The sequence below is a fragment of the Hippocampus comes genome, unplaced genomic scaffold (assembly GCF_001891065.2).
Source record: "Hippocampus comes isolate QL1 unplaced genomic scaffold, H_comes_QL1_v1.1 scaffold176, whole genome shotgun sequence".
NCBI lineage: Eukaryota > Metazoa > Chordata > Actinopteri > Syngnathiformes > Syngnathidae > Hippocampus > Hippocampus comes.
Window position 1 is genome coordinate 1037220 of NW_017805826.1, and position 15605 is coordinate 1052824.

Sequence of the window (15605 nt, forward strand, 5' to 3'; positions counted from 1 at the left end):
GCAAACATTTACTTTGTAAAATAATATCATTTTTTTGTCTATTTCCTGACATGTTATGGACCAAACCAATAACTAAATCATAATCAGTTTGTTTGCACATTTTCTGCACTGTCAATTTGAAATAACATTCTGATTTTAAATACAGGGAAGAAAAAAAAATAACTTCAATCAATTAATCAATTGCAGTCCTACTCCTACGTCAGGGTGCCACCAGTTTTTGCCGAAAATTGGTAGTAAACATGTATTTCTTCATTTTGTGTTCTTTGATCTCAATAAATAATCTGTTGTAAATAATCATTTGTATTCACTAATTAGTTGATTAAGTATAATTAAATTCATTCTGAATAATAAAAACTTGATAATGATAATTAATTTACCAGTATTAATATCAATTATTTTACACATTTCCACTTCAGTGGGTTTTTTTTCTCACACATTTGCGTGTGTGTGCGTGCATTTGTATATATATATATATATATACACACACACACACACACAATTTTTTTTTTTTTTTTTTAAACACAAGTCTGTTCAAATTGCTGGACTAAACCCGATGAGCTCCTTTTGGGAGTCCAGGAGCTAAGCTAAGATAGTTAGCCGAGCTAAGCTAATGACTACAAGAAAGTATAAATATTTGACATAATGCTGATATTCCACTTGAAGGAAAGATATGTTTTTGTGCTCATTTATGTTCACTCGGTGTAGCATGTAGTTATGAAGTTGTTTTAGCTTTTAGCATATTTACTCAAAACAGAAGATGACAGCTGTGAAGTATTGGATGATTTTTATACTGAACTCGATACAATGGACTAACATTTTAATTTGATTTAAACTTCTCATAAATGCATACTGTATATATTGCACTTTTATTTGAAGTCAATCACTGCCATTGGATATTACGACAAGAGTTGTAGTAGCCACGTTTACTCAGCAGAGGGAGTTATACAGCTGTGACATGGACAATGAGCTGCTCCATTCGTGTGCGTGTGTCCTTTCTCGCACAACATATGTTGAATATGAGTATTCTTGTGAATTGTTCCTCAGCAATCAATAATAATCTGCACCTATAAGTGTCTGTATTTTTACAAAATGGGTTATATGTATACAGGTTGTACTTTTTGTCTGCTTTGAGACGCAAGTGTGTATTTGTTAAGTGGGGTATACACAAAAGGATATTTAATATGTGACAGACACCACACGACAAGTTAAAAAAAATCATTATGTTCCTGCTCTAGACTTTTAGGTGCATATTCTTCTGTTTGCGCTTAAGTCAATTAATTGCTTACCTGTCTTGCGGCCGTTCTCCCATTTAGGCTTCTGAAACATCCACTATACGTAAACTGTGAATCCCATTGCATTCACCAAAGAAATTTAATTCTGAGGATTCCTGCAAGTCTCGGATTATGGAGTTTTCCTTTGACATGAATTTCACAGAGCTCCATTTGGAAAACACTTTAAATGTGAAATTAACTCGCGTAGTAGATGTTTATCATGATTCCTAACCTTTATTGAGCCATGGCAGATATTTTAAGTTTGTAATTTCACACCTTTTGACATCTGATAGATCATTTATTTGTTCTTTCTGTCATAAACGTTGTCGGCATAGATAGTGGGACAAATACACATTATTTGTTATTGCTGAACAATTTTGGTAGAAATGGGAGTTGTCCCAGATGTCTTGCAAACTAAAAGTGATGAGGGCAACCAAATATCGAAATTGAAACTAAACCTTGATTTAGACCTATATTCAATTTAAAGACGAGGTTACCATTGTTTAGCCCACTCCAGTTCTCAGTGATTCACTTAGTAGAAAAGTACCCTATATGAAAAGGAAGAAATGTTCCCTTACTTGATAATGATATGGCGGTTGCAAACTATTGTCATTTTAATTGTGAATGACTTTTTCGACACCTTACAAACTCAACACAACCAATTGTTTAAATAGTGAGCTTTCTAACTGGCTATTGTTCGTTCCGTTTCAGGGCACAATATACGTGCCGCGGAACAACTCGGTTTGACCACACTTTGACCATCTATTATGTCGTTTCCAAGCATATCGAGGAGCAGAAATTAGTCTAACACACCTCATACCACAGGATAATCTTACACTAACATACAGGTAATGAAATAATCTGGCCTCTACTGATTTTTGATCATAAAGGAAGAAAAATGCCCAAATTTGCTCTGATTGCATGTCCATATGCGTGTACCTCGAAATGCCCCCCGCCCCATACGTTGCCGAACACGGTTTATGCATTCTATTTTCCATTGAGTTGTCATATTTGCTGAGTGTAAACACTATGCAATGTAACTGTCTTTCACACTTGCATCTAACCAAAATGTGCCCAAAGTTAATAAACATATACAGAGCTTAATCGTGTGTATTTGTTGTGTGTAGTTACTCTGTGTATAATTCCTCACCAAACAAGAAAGAAGCAGAAAGAAAGAAAATAAATGCAAGCGAACCCATCAGATGCCACAATAGTGTTTTACTGTTAAAAGGTAAAAATCAACAGCATTTCCCTCTTTACTGTAGCCCCACATACATTCGTCTGAGCCATTTGAATATGCCTAAATCAATGTGTTCATTAATAGTATTTTTAGACATTTGTCAAATCATGACACACTGTTGAAGAAAATATGAGAAATAAAACAATTTGACTCAATCAGATTACCTTTGAAAACTCGAAAGGCTCCTGACATTCAGTTAGAATATATAAATGTTTAAAGATTTGGTACATATTTTATTCAAACCCTGTTGGGTTTTTGCTTTAAAATACATTTTAAATGACCATAATGTTTCCCGTTGATCACCGTCTGGGAAAGCACGATTAAAGTGGTCTTGCGCTACCTAATGGCAGAGTTAGTAACTGACAGACTTACGAAGCCCCCGTAGCCCAATGTTGAAATTTCTCGTCCTGCTCTAAATATCAAATTTAAACGTGTTTTCCGAAATAATATTCTCATTGATCGAAATGATACTTAGATTGATGCCCTTCACTTTCGTCATGATCTGTCTTTGTTGACTTCGGTTTTGGTTTGAAATTTTATTTCGCGTTCTCCTTGTGTTCCTTTGTCTGGTGTCACGCTTGGTTATTGGGTTCACCTGTACTTTTCATTCGGTCCCATGCTTTAACCTATCAGCTCCCTCCAAACCTTTGTGATGTGCAGGTGTTTCTTGTTGTCTCGTCGATTTGTTTCTATTTAGTTCCGTGCTTCACTCATGACCTGTTGCCCATCCCAGTGGCTGTTTTTTGTTTCTTGTTTTGGTCAAGTCAATGCTTTAAGCTTTTCCTGAATCTTATTTTGGACTTTCATATTCGTATTTGTTTTATTTGAGAATGAACACATTTTCTTTTTTTTCCTCCTGCCCATTGATGAATTATTCAATGCGTTAGAATTATTTTTGTAGTTCTCTCAAAAACATGTTGAACAAGGCTCAACAGAACTTGCTACTCGCTCCAGTAAGTCTGTACCAGAATTTAGTTAAAAAAAAAAAGACTAAAAAAGCGAAAGCCACAAAATTTAGGTTAACTTTTAGCAGGGATTGTAGAGCTCTGTAAAACAGTGTTGAGGTCATGAAACTGAGGTCGTGCTCGAAATGGAAACTTAATGTTACATGAAAAACATGAGCAGATGGTTCCTTTCCATTTTCAAACGAACACTGTTTTCTTTTTGTCGTATGTTATGAAGGCTGAATTAAAACTGTCAGTTTGTTTGCTCACCAACTAGTTCTCTGGATCCTTCGTGGCAAATTACATAAACTGAATCTTAATTGTTCTTCTTGCCAAGCCCTTTTGGATAATTATGTACTTTCAACCCTGTATTTTGTCGCTGGGTCTTACTTTTGGCCACACGGTGTGCACACCTGCTGCCTTTGACATAAAAACCTCAGTCCGCTTTCATTGCTCATTAAAAGCCTGGCGACCTTTCACCCACTTGCAATGTCCACTTTCCAAGCCAGACTCATTCGCTGCTTAGGGCCTCCATGGTGCGGATGAGATTTTGCAGGCCCAAAAGGTATCCGTCCTCTCGGTTGCCCTCTCGCCAGGGAACGTCGTGCTTCAGCACGTGGCCCTCCGGCAACGCGGTGGTCTTGCCAAAGTCAATCATCCACACCTGAGCGTTGCCCGTGTGGTCGTGGATGAAAAGCAGAGAACTGCCGATGACCTGGAGGAGGGAAAACGACACCTCTCACTATGGGGCCGCGCAACTCAACAGTGCAATAATAAACAGACTGTTCAACGAAAGCCAACCAGATGCGGGAATGAAAACGGATGGATGGAAAAGAGTAAATGCCTACAGAAATTTAATTCATTCCAATTTCAAACTTAAAATTTCCATTTTAACTTTTACAATGAATCAATTAACCAATGATTTAATTATTCAAATGAACTTATTTTGCTGACAATATAGATTGTGAAATGGTGCAGTGGACCGAAAATGACCAAAGCCCTTTTGCAAGCTCGCTCTTACTACTTCTCATCATCACCTCATGCTGCTTGAAGAACGCCGATGTTTTCAGCGCCTGTTGGATCTCCATCAGTCTGCTCAGGTAGGACTGCTGTGAAGAAATCAAGACATGCACATGATAAGCACATGACATTCATTAAACTTGTCATGAGCAGTTTAATGTGACAGTATCGCAGAGGGTATGAGTGAGACCAGAGAGTAAAAGTGTGGCGATAGCCATAGAACACAGAAATGCAAAAGAACGCATCTGGCCATTGAGCAACACAATCATTGACATTCTAATATTACCAAGAGTTCCTCCTTTCTACTTGAGTAGTTTTACTTTATTTTACTTTATGATAGTGGTTAATTTTTCTTTATTCTTGTGACAGTTTGAGCCAAAAAGACGACAATTTTCCCTATGGGATAGTTGTTTTGAAATTAGAACTTGGAGGTCAATCATTGTGATGGTTGTATTCGCATTTGGAGCTTCCCCTTTAATTACACTTTATATACAGTATGACGTAAAGCAGATGTGGACACATCGATATTTGGGAAGTGTGTGAATATTTTCTTTGTGCTTGGAATCCTTCTGCCAGTTTGCTAACGCAGGTCAAACAGTATGATTTGGCTTATTTCACTTACTTTCTTCCACAGCGTAACAGATGTTTGCAGATGTGCAACCACATCCTGCACGTATACACACGCTCGCCAGCCACAACATGAGCTACACTTGAAAAATGTCATCTACTATACTTTCGACGATAACTACATTTGACTCTCATGTCGTGAAATCCCAGGACCACTGACTTCACTTTCATTGAGTGATATATAAATTGTAATCAATAATTATATTCATTTTTTTTAAATTCACTCTGATCTTAAATTTTACTAAAAAATAATTCCTAAGAATAATAATTCCATTGTATTGTAGCTTTTATTTTTATCAGGGTTGCCTTGTACGCGTCTGTCCTTGCGTGCAATATTCCAGTGTTCTCATCTTTGTTTGCTGCTACTTACTATAATGTTGACGTTGTCACCGACAAAGTCCTTGAACGACTCGATGATATCCTGCTCCGACCTGGTTTTCTTGAAGTCGGTCCGACACGTGCCGTCACATTTCTGAACACAAGGAAAAGACACAATAAGGTTACGGTGAACGCATGCATGTCAGGCAAAGCTCCAAATGATTTGTTTGACTCGACCTGAGAAAAACAGAAAAGACACTTGATTTAGAAGATTCCGTTGACAAATGAAGTTTCGATCTGAAAAGCACTCGAGTGCTTTAATATGAGCTTTAGCACGATGAGCTTTGTTGTAAATACATTTTTGACCTAGATGGGGCAACTTAAGGTGCTTCGTTTGAAAGTCAAATGGTTACTGTACTTAAGTAGATTGCCAACTTTAGGTGAGTATGGTATTTATTTTTCTAATTGCTTTTAACATTTGGCGCCTACATTTGGAAACAGATTTTTTTTTTTTGTCAAATTAGACTTTTTGATTTTTTCAAACCTCTGCAATTGAGATCTTGATTGGCAGGGGGGGAAAAAAAGGGACAGCGGTGATATGGAGGAATGTTAACCAGGTTGCATTAATGTCGTTTGCAACGCATTTGGAAAGACAACCCCATCAAATGACCTTATTTAAGTGTTTCATGGCTACAACAATGATTATTGGTGAATATGTTGAATCGTATGAGTATTTTTATCGCCTATGAAGTCAAGGTTATCATGTGGGCGACACGGTGGTCGACTGGTTAGCACGTCGGCCTCACAGTGCAGAGGTGCAGGGTTCGGTTCTGGCTCCGGCCTTCCTGTGTGGAGTTTGCATGTTCTCCCCATGCAAGCGTGGGTTTTATCTGGGTACTCCGGTTTCTTCCCAAATTCCAAAATAATGCGACACTCGAAATTGTCCCGAGGTGTGATTGTGAGCGTGAATGGTTGTTCGTCTGTATGTGCCCTGCGATTGACTGGCAACCATTTCAGGATGTACTCCGCCTACTGCTAGACTCCAGCACCCCTGTGACCCTTGTGAGGTTACAAAGTGTGTTACAAAGGACTACCGTATTGGCCCGAATATAAGACGGCCCTGATTATAAGAGGACCCCCTCTTTTTCAAGACTCAAGTTTGAAAAAAGACTTTTTGAACACCAAATTAATTTTTATACAGAAAATAATTACACTACATCTGAAACAAATGATTATAACAATATATTTGAGAGAAAAAGCATGTTATTTTGCCTCATTCAAATCTAAAGTGCAATCACATTCGTAAATGAATGGCTTCTGGTTTTTGAAATGTAAATTACATCATAACTTCTCCTCAGCTGCCGGTTAACCTGGCCGATCTTCGACCCACGTTTCTCCAGGTTGTCACTACGTTTCTCCATTTTCTGTTATCTCTTCTATTATTTTCTTCTCTTTTCCTTCTTACCGCTATTTTTTATTTTTCTTCTTCGTGCTACCGCTATTTTTATTTTTATTCTTCGTGGCAGGGGTTCACTTTGGCCTGGGGAGTCAAGTTCAGCATTCGCTTCATTGATATCTGGCGCCATCTAGCGTCGTGAATGGGTATAATGTCTAGACCCCGAATATAAGACGACCCCCTCTTTTTCAGCCTTATTTCAATGCAAAAAACACCGCCTTATATTCGGGCCAATACGGTATATTGTGGCCGCCTACGTGTACCTTGATGCCGTCTATCCTGAAGCCCATGGTGTTGCTGGAGCTCAGGCTTTCCCTCCACTGCATGTAGCGAGGTTTAGTGACGCCACACTGGGAGTGTTCCTGGGCGGTCGGGCCTTCGCTGTCAACCTCCACCATCTTCTTGTACAGGTCCTCCCTTGGCTTGGGCCGCTCCCGCGCTCGAACCAGTTCTTCCTCCAAGTAGGTTCTACAAGCAGGAGGAGAATGTTTACACGCCATCGGCATTGAAGGCCACACTCCAAAATGTCAGAGGCTATTTACATTCAGGGCGTGCATGACTTTCACTTCCCTGTTTTATTGACAAGACTAGCGATGCTTTTGTTAAATTGGCACTCGGACTGAGTTTTTGTCCTCGATACTGTGGCTGTAAACAAGCACATGTGACTATTCAGTTTCAGTTTGTGAGCTGTAGAGCACTCTGCAAGGGGAAGCTGAGAGGAAACTCTACCGTACGGTGCTCAACAGTGTTTGTGCAAGTGAGCGGTTTTGAAAGTGTGTGGTTAACAAACAAAAGGGGAGTCTCCAGGGACACCCCGAGTGTGTGAATGTGATGCAAATGTGCCGCCGCACAGCTCGCGTGTGGACGGGTACTTTAGTTTTTGAAGACTTTTCCTTAACAAAAGGGAAGTAAAGGGGGCAAACCTGTTTGTGCATATTTTGTGTGCACTTGCACATCATGCTGTGGGAGGAAGTCAAGAATAAAGTGTGCAATTTGAACAGGTGTTCCCTTATAGGAGCACTTTACTTTTAAGCAGAACATACTGTAACATACCATTCTCTACGTCTCACACACACACACACACACACACACACAGATAATTTTTAATTCATATTTTCTTGTAACTATGACTATACTACTGCGTTATGGGGGTTATAGACTTCTGCCGAAATTTGCGTTACCTTGGCAACATAGGTTCACTGTAAACTGACAAGCTCCTGTAGATACTACAGTAGCATGAAATGTTACTGTCAATATTTTTAAATGATAGTCAAATGTTTGCATTAAATCCATTTAAAATAAGAAAATAGGTGAAAGAAATGACCCTTTAGACATAGCTTAGTTACCTTACTCCCATCTTGCAGTCCATAACATTTGGAAGGTCAAAGGCTGTCAGCAGATCATCCATGCGTATGAAGGATTCTCCGTCTTTCTCCACCACGCCGTGGTAAAGGGGCACGAACGGCAGCAGAGCGTCACCTCTCAGCCTTTCAAAGCACTGCACCTCATTCTCAGAAAATTTCTTCAGAATGCTGCCCTCGTCTGCCGCTTTGAAGTTACCTGGCATCACATGTTCAGCCTCCAATAAGTCTGGTTTTATGATTAGGAATGACATTAAGGGTGGGGAGGTGTGGGGGAGGGGCGGCTCGGTAGTCCAGTGGTTAGCACGTCGACTTCTCAGTGCAGAGGTACCGGGTTCAATTCCAGCTCCAGCCTCCCTGTGTGGAGTTTGCATGTTCTCCCTGTGCCTGCGTGGGTTTTTTCCGGGTACTGTGGTTTCCTCCCACATTCCAAAAACATGCATGGTAGGCTGATTGAACACTCTGAATTGTCCCTAGGTGTGAATGTGAGCGTGGATGGTTGTTCGTCTCTGTGTGCTCTGCGATTGGCTGGCAACCGATTCAGGGTGTCCCCTGCCTACTGCCCAAAGACAGCTGGGATAGGCTCCAGCACCCCCCGCGACCCTAGTGAGGATTAAGCGGTTCGGAAAATGGATGGATGGAGGTGTGGGGGAGCTGATGCTGGGGCAGGGGAAGTGATTCAAGTAGGCCAACCTTACCTTTGTGACCGGCAAGCTGCACCCAGTTTAGCTTTCTTCTTTGGGCAGCGCTAAAGGGCCAGTGGACAATAGTCTTCAACTTCCACCATGGCTTGGTCTGATGAACAAAGACATAATCACAATCAAAAAGATGTTCTGTAATTTTAAAAAAAGACAGGCTGTAAAGCTGACAGAAGACAAAAAAAAAAAAACGCAACTGAACCACAGAAAACAATGTCTGTCCCTAACTCAACCATAAAGAGTGCCCTGAAGAAGAATAAATCACTGCCCAAGTTTAATATCAGATGCAGAAAATGAAGGGATGGATGGTCCGATATTTTTTGAGGGGAGTGTCTTTTGTTTTTCTACTTGCGTCATTTTCACACAATCATCCACAGAGGGTTTACTTACGGTACGGAAAATTGTCACACAATTTCCTAAACCAAACCAGACATGAACATAAACTAAAGACATGACAGTGTGTAATTATTTATTTTTTTAACACATTTCATAGTTGCATGCTCAGTGTGCTGAATCAAACAATTAGAACTACAGCCCATGGTACCATTGATGTAATGAGGCTTTCTTGGCTGTCTGCAAACTGTGTCTGTAACTGTAGGGAGCTGTATCTCCCACCCCCCCCAAAAAAAAAAATCTATTGCTCTGTTTTGACAGTCAGAGGTACTAAATGAGTCATATGTGTATTTTTGTGGTTGTAGTTTGCAGATGACAACTGTACTGCAACCAAAACTAAGCATTGTTGTCTTTATAACGGCAGAATTGTAGGACGAACGTTTTCGGGGCATAATTCTCTTTTCGGACTGCGCCGAATTGCTGCTTTACTTGGCAGAAATGTTTATTTCATATGCTTGTTTGGAGGACTCCTTCCTTCACTGCTGCTTTCTCGTCCCTCTCTTGTCACACGTGCGAATATGCAAACAGGCACAAGGAAAACAAAGTGACAGCTTGCATATTTCACAGAGACACACAGCGGTGCTTCACACTTTCAGGGAACTGCCTGTTTTATTTCCCTGCAATAAAAGTGGCTAGAGCTGAACTGTTTGAAATGTTTAGTGACATTATCACACTTCTTGAAAACGTGACACACGCGAGGCTAGATAATTCCCAGTTGTCTGTGTGCAACTTTGACATGTTTTCCTCTTCCACTGGCGTGATGGGGACGTCATGTTGTGCTATGGCGACGTGATGGAAAGAGGAAATGAAACGCACGCTGTTGTGTTGGACTGATTACTTCTCAAATAATTCTTCTACATGCAAAATGTTTAAAAAGTCAAATGGATTTGTCTTTGTTTTATTTAGCGTTTTTTTTTTTTTTTGTTTGTTTTGCTTTAAGTCATTCGGCCCTTCCTCTACCTGCATGTACCAGCTGCATTAGTGTATTATTTATGTTTATCATATTTATGTAATGATTGCAATATTTCACCACACCAGCATATGAGTTATTGGTCTGTCAATGACCTAGATTTTCCTTTTTCTTTTTTTAATGTGCGTGAGTATTGATAACATGATTACATTACATAAATAACAGTGGTCAAAAATGGTATTGCTTCTTTCAATGTTGAATTTATGACAGGCAACTGAAGGGTTGGGTAGAGAAACTCTAGTCTAGTTGATCCATCCACTAGTTAGGGTTATGGGTGAGCTGGAGTCTATAGGTGTGGTATGAATTTTAGTTTGTTTAGTCATGTCTCGTGATTGACTGGCAACCATTCCTCTTGTTTGTAACTCTAATGAGAAAAGCCAAAAGATGGAGCTACACTGGGGTCATTTATAACCATGGATCAGTTGAAGTAACTACCTTAACTTCAAAACTCAATTGCATTTGCTTATTTCAATGTAATTTCATATTTTGGTTTGTTATCACCAACTTGCACACACTGGACAAATTCAAAAAAATCAACTCACTTAAAAATTGAATTACCGAGGTATGATAAGTTTGTCCTGCATGTCCACTGAAACGAACAGCTCATCAGCAAGCTCTGTAGAAGCCTGAAACAAGCATGATCAATTGAATCAGGTGTGTTGGAGTAGGGAGAGCTCTAAAAACAGGCAGGATATGGCTCTCGAGGAACCGGAGTTCCCTACCCCTGCTCTAAATAGTTGCTAAGTGTGAGTGTAAGCGTGGATGGGTTTTTTTTTGTCTTTGTGCGCCATGCGATTGGCTGGCAATTGGTTCAGGGGGTCCCCCGCCTTCTGCCTGAAAACAGCTGGGATAGGCACCAGCATGCCCCGCGACCTTGGTGAGGATAAAGCGGATCAGAAAATGTATGGATGGATGTTTCATTTGGGCCTATTTATGTATTTATTTATTTATTTATTAATTAGCTAGCGTGATTTCTGTACTATGGATTTCTCCTGATTGTTGTTTTCTCATTTATGACACACTGACTCATGTTTATACCACCCTAGTTTTGTAGAATTTTCCAAATTTGTTGTAGTCAACGCTTAAAAGTCTACAGGTGTTTACCGGTAAGTTAACTCAGATGAAGTGGATACTGGAAATAAAGTGTTGTATTCATCGTTCATTTGCCTTTGTTTTAGAGCAAATCTAACCTACAAGACTAAAACGTGTGCATAATAAACCCCCAATTAATTTATTGCTTACATGGGAAGGGGACCTTGAAAAAAAATAAACACATCAAATTGGAATACTGAGGGGGAAAAAAATTCTGAATTAAAATATTTTTCCAAATCCTTCAGCCCGAAACAATCCACTGCAGTCATTTACAACTGTGCATTCGGATGATTTGTCGCTAGATAAGGTGTGTTTGGCATGTTTTTCCCTGTCAGCACTGCAGCTCTCTTTGTGTTTGGCCAGAGATTCCTGGCATGTGGGACACCCAGGCTGACAAAGCTGAGCTGATCCAAGCGGTTGCCCATGGCAATGCTGCGAGCACAGGCTACAGAGGCACTCGCATTCAAGGGAAAGAAAGTGAAGAGGTAGGCGCGAGACAGAACGACAGGCTCTGTGACTAATATCTGCCATATTAAAGTGTGCTGACACCTTTGACAGGGCGATACAAACTCAGCATGGAAGCAGTAGAAATGATAAATCTCTTCTGAGCGCTTAACTTATGAAATACTGCAGCTTTATAGTGATGTGTAAGTGATACTGACTTCCTGTAACGGTGCCTTGTTAAATGTCAAAGCTCGATTTGCTAAAAGGGGGGGGGGGGGGGGAAAAAATGAAAAGAGCATTATTGCATAATGCCATGTTCGCCTTTCAAATGTGTGTGTGTGTGTGTGGGCGGAGAAGGGCACTAAACACTGTCGCTCCAATCCGATCAGGCGATGAAAACATTTTCCTTTGAAGCGATAGTTCTATATTCTCTAGGAATGGTGAAACCCGTGTGAATGTGCGCTCCTTTCGGGTCATTTGTATTGACGATGTTGAAGAGAAAATGACAAGCGCAGACCTTTTAATGAAGAAGCGAGGAGGACGAGTGAAAGAGTAACGTTTAACGGTGACAGTGTTGACCTAAAGAAGACGAAGCACCGCAGTGTCTATGAGCACAGTCAGCTTTGCAATTCTCGTACTATCGTGAGAGAAATGCAAACCCTTTGTGGCCATTGTGTCTCGCAAATTGTGCTCAATAAAAGCACGTCAGGTCTGACTGAGAAGCATCGACAAACAAAAATGTTCTTCGACCAAGAAGATATTAACATATACACAGACACCCTCGGCCTGTGTTTAACTTGAGGCCGCTCCCGCAACACCTGCAGTATGTGTGTCTAAGGAGGGACAGAGCAACATTGAAACTTTAAAAGGCTCGACGGTTCCAACGGGATCGTAATAGAAAACAAAAACCTGTTCTAGTGTTCATGTTGTGGCGTCATCACGGTTGAATATACTTTTCAGTCATGCGAGCGTTACAAAAAGTAAACTGCTGTTACCTTTGATGACAAGTGATGGAAATGTAATGTGATGTGGAGAGGAACGTTGAGGGAGGGAGAATTCAGCCAAACAACATTGCCTGCTGTCACTGAAGCGTAAAAAGAAGTAATCCAGAGTGGACCCAAAAGAAAAAAAAAACCTTAAAAACAGTCACCATTAACTGTGATGATGAATGACGGATGCATTCCTGAATACAGACAGAGCGATTGCTTAACACGGAACGTTAATTTGCAAGTATGCATTGTCGGAGTGTGCATGTCTCCAATAAATAACATATCCTTTATTTGTCCCACACTGGGGAAATTTACAGTCTCCAGCAGCAAGATTGTGGGTAGAAATAAGAAAGGAGAAAAACAAAGTGTTTGCATTCACAGATAGAGATAAGGTGGCTGTGCTAGTTACAATTGTTTTTCACATCATTTTATTTTTTTATTCAGCAGCCTGACAGCAGTCGGTTGGAACGAGCGGCGGTATCTCTCCTTCTTGCAGCGCGGGTGTAACAGTCTCTGGCTGAAGGAGCTACCTAGTTCTGTCAGGGCGGGCTGGTGGGGGTGGGAGGGACTGTCCATCATAGCTTTTAGCTTAGCTAGCATCCTCCTGTTGCCCACCTCCTCCAGAGTGTCTTGGGAGCAGCCCAGGACAGAACTAGCCCTCCTGACCATGTTGATGATTCGATACATACCGAGTCAATAGTGTCCGATATAACTCAAAAACAGTACCGTACGTTTTCAAATGTAACGATTTAGTTTGATTCAGTGGGATTATGATTCATTTCAAAGATGTGTGGCTGTAGTTTTGGTCATGTTTTTTTTTTTTTTTTTTTTTTTTAACAAAAATATGTTTAACAGCACTTAGATCAACCACATGGAGACATTTAAGGGTTCCTGTTAACCTCCGGCATCATCTGTAGCAGGGAATTGCCAACCCAGGTGCCGCGGCGCAGATGCGCTTTGAGAGATCAACAAAGGGTGTCATGAGAACCCACCCGAAAATCAAAGTCCGAAAGCAATTATTTGTCATTGACAAATTATCTTTGTTCTCTTATTCATGCCAGCAACATACAATGACAGGCAGAACAATTAATGTTTACCGTGTGTATCCACTAGTTGCGATCCATACTATGGAACAGGTGATGGTTTCCTGCAAGTTTATCACCCCTTGAGCAGGGGTGTCAAATTCGTTTTAGTTTGCGGGCCACATTTTCTCCAATTTGATCTCACGTGGAACAGACTAATTTATTTGTGGCCCAATAAACAAAAAAGAACAGGTATTTCAATTTATCTGGTTGCAAATCTTGTTTCGAATCATATGAGCAATCTGCGATTTCTTCACAAGTGCAGTCTCAATAGCGCTATTGTGTTTTCGTTTCCACATGTGCAATTTACAGATCACAATGGTTGCATTTACTTAGTGTACTTTTTTTTCCCAAAACAAGTCCAAAATTGTCAGAAGGGGGCGTGCAGTTGTCGCCTCGCCGTTTTGCATTTAAAAAAAGGGTTCCATCAAACCAGCCTCTTTTCAAATGAAGTTTGACAGATCTTTTGCAATATTCAGTGTCTTCAAATATTTCCGCAGGAGGTATTTCTTTTCACAGAACTGTGGAAAAGGTGGCGCAACATATTATCTAAAGTTGGCTTGTTTTGATTCTCACACTTTGTATCTTTTACCCCTTCACAATCAATCCTCAGGGCATCACGTATGATCATGTGGAGATGAACTTGTATCTGAATGGAAAGAACATGCATTGTCCCGCATCGGGCATACGAGGCACTGTGTACCCCGTTGTTTATGGTAAGTGCATTTGTTATTGGTGGCATCATCACTTGGGGACACTATCAAACATTTAAGGAGCTGGATTGGGGCAACTTTTTGCTTTTCTGTGCGTTGTGGCACTTCATAGCACAGGATTATTTTTGCAGAGTTTACATACTTAGAAATTGATTGATGACGATTGTGTAACAATGTCAGTGGGAGTATTTTTGAAATTAAGTATAATATAAAAGTATGAAAAATGTCCTCCTTTTCAAGCACAACAAATCTGACCTCATTGGACCTAATTCATTCATCTTAAATTTACAAGTTTAACAAATGTGCAATCTTAATTATTTGGTGCAATTTAAATGAATGTAATTATTTAGGATGAAAGTTAACTTGTGTGTTCTCAACAAAATTAAATGGTGCCTACTCTCGGAAGAATATTTACTCCTTTTCTTTTAACATCCAAGATTGAATCACCTTTGTGAAGTATTTGACAGATTTCTTTCAATTATTTCACTGTAATATTTTTGATAATTTTTAAAAATTATTCAATGCAAAAAAATTGCGCTGTGCTTTTTTTTTTCCTCCAACAGTAACATCCTGGGAAGAAAATGTTCTCTTTTTGTCACAGCTACCCAACACGCACCACCATTTATCTTTTTTTGTTTTAATTCAGTGTTTGAACTCACACAAAGATGAAATTCTGAATGTTGTTCCTCACTACGTAATTTTTTTTGTTTGCCATTCTAGTGGACGACAGTGCCATCTTAGACTGCCAGTTTAGTGACTTCTACCACACGCCTCCACAAGGATTCGAGAAAATTCTCTTTGAACAACAAATCTTCTAAACCAGCGCCTTTCTCGTCGTTGTCGTTGTCACCCTTGCATACTGTGTCAGTCACACACATATAATGTTTTGATTGTGATCGGCTGATTTGGCCAATCGCTCCCCGGCACTCCCGAATGATCTTATGAGTGTCCATGAAGGATGTGGATTTGTGATGTTTTTCCGCACAT

At 40.1% G+C, this 15605-nt stretch overlaps 1 protein-coding gene across 1 annotated transcript in view; it reads right to left on the bottom strand.

Moving 5' to 3' along the window:
* Nucleotides 1-3490: 3490 nt before the first annotated feature.
* Nucleotides 3491-15605, bottom strand: part of itpka (inositol-trisphosphate 3-kinase A) — a 24427-nt gene continuing 12312 nt past the window's right edge. The window contains exons 2-7 of the mRNA XM_019887266.1: nt 8936-9032; nt 8223-8436; nt 7140-7344; nt 5473-5574; nt 4493-4564; nt 3491-4170 (exon numbers count right to left, since the gene is read on the bottom strand). Coding sequence (XP_019742825.1) covers nt 3967-4170; nt 4493-4564; nt 5473-5574; nt 7140-7344; nt 8223-8436; nt 8936-9032 — 894 coding nt within the window. The 3' untranslated portion in view covers nt 3491-3966. The remainder of the gene's footprint in view (nt 4171-4492; nt 4565-5472; nt 5575-7139; nt 7345-8222; nt 8437-8935; nt 9033-15605) is intronic.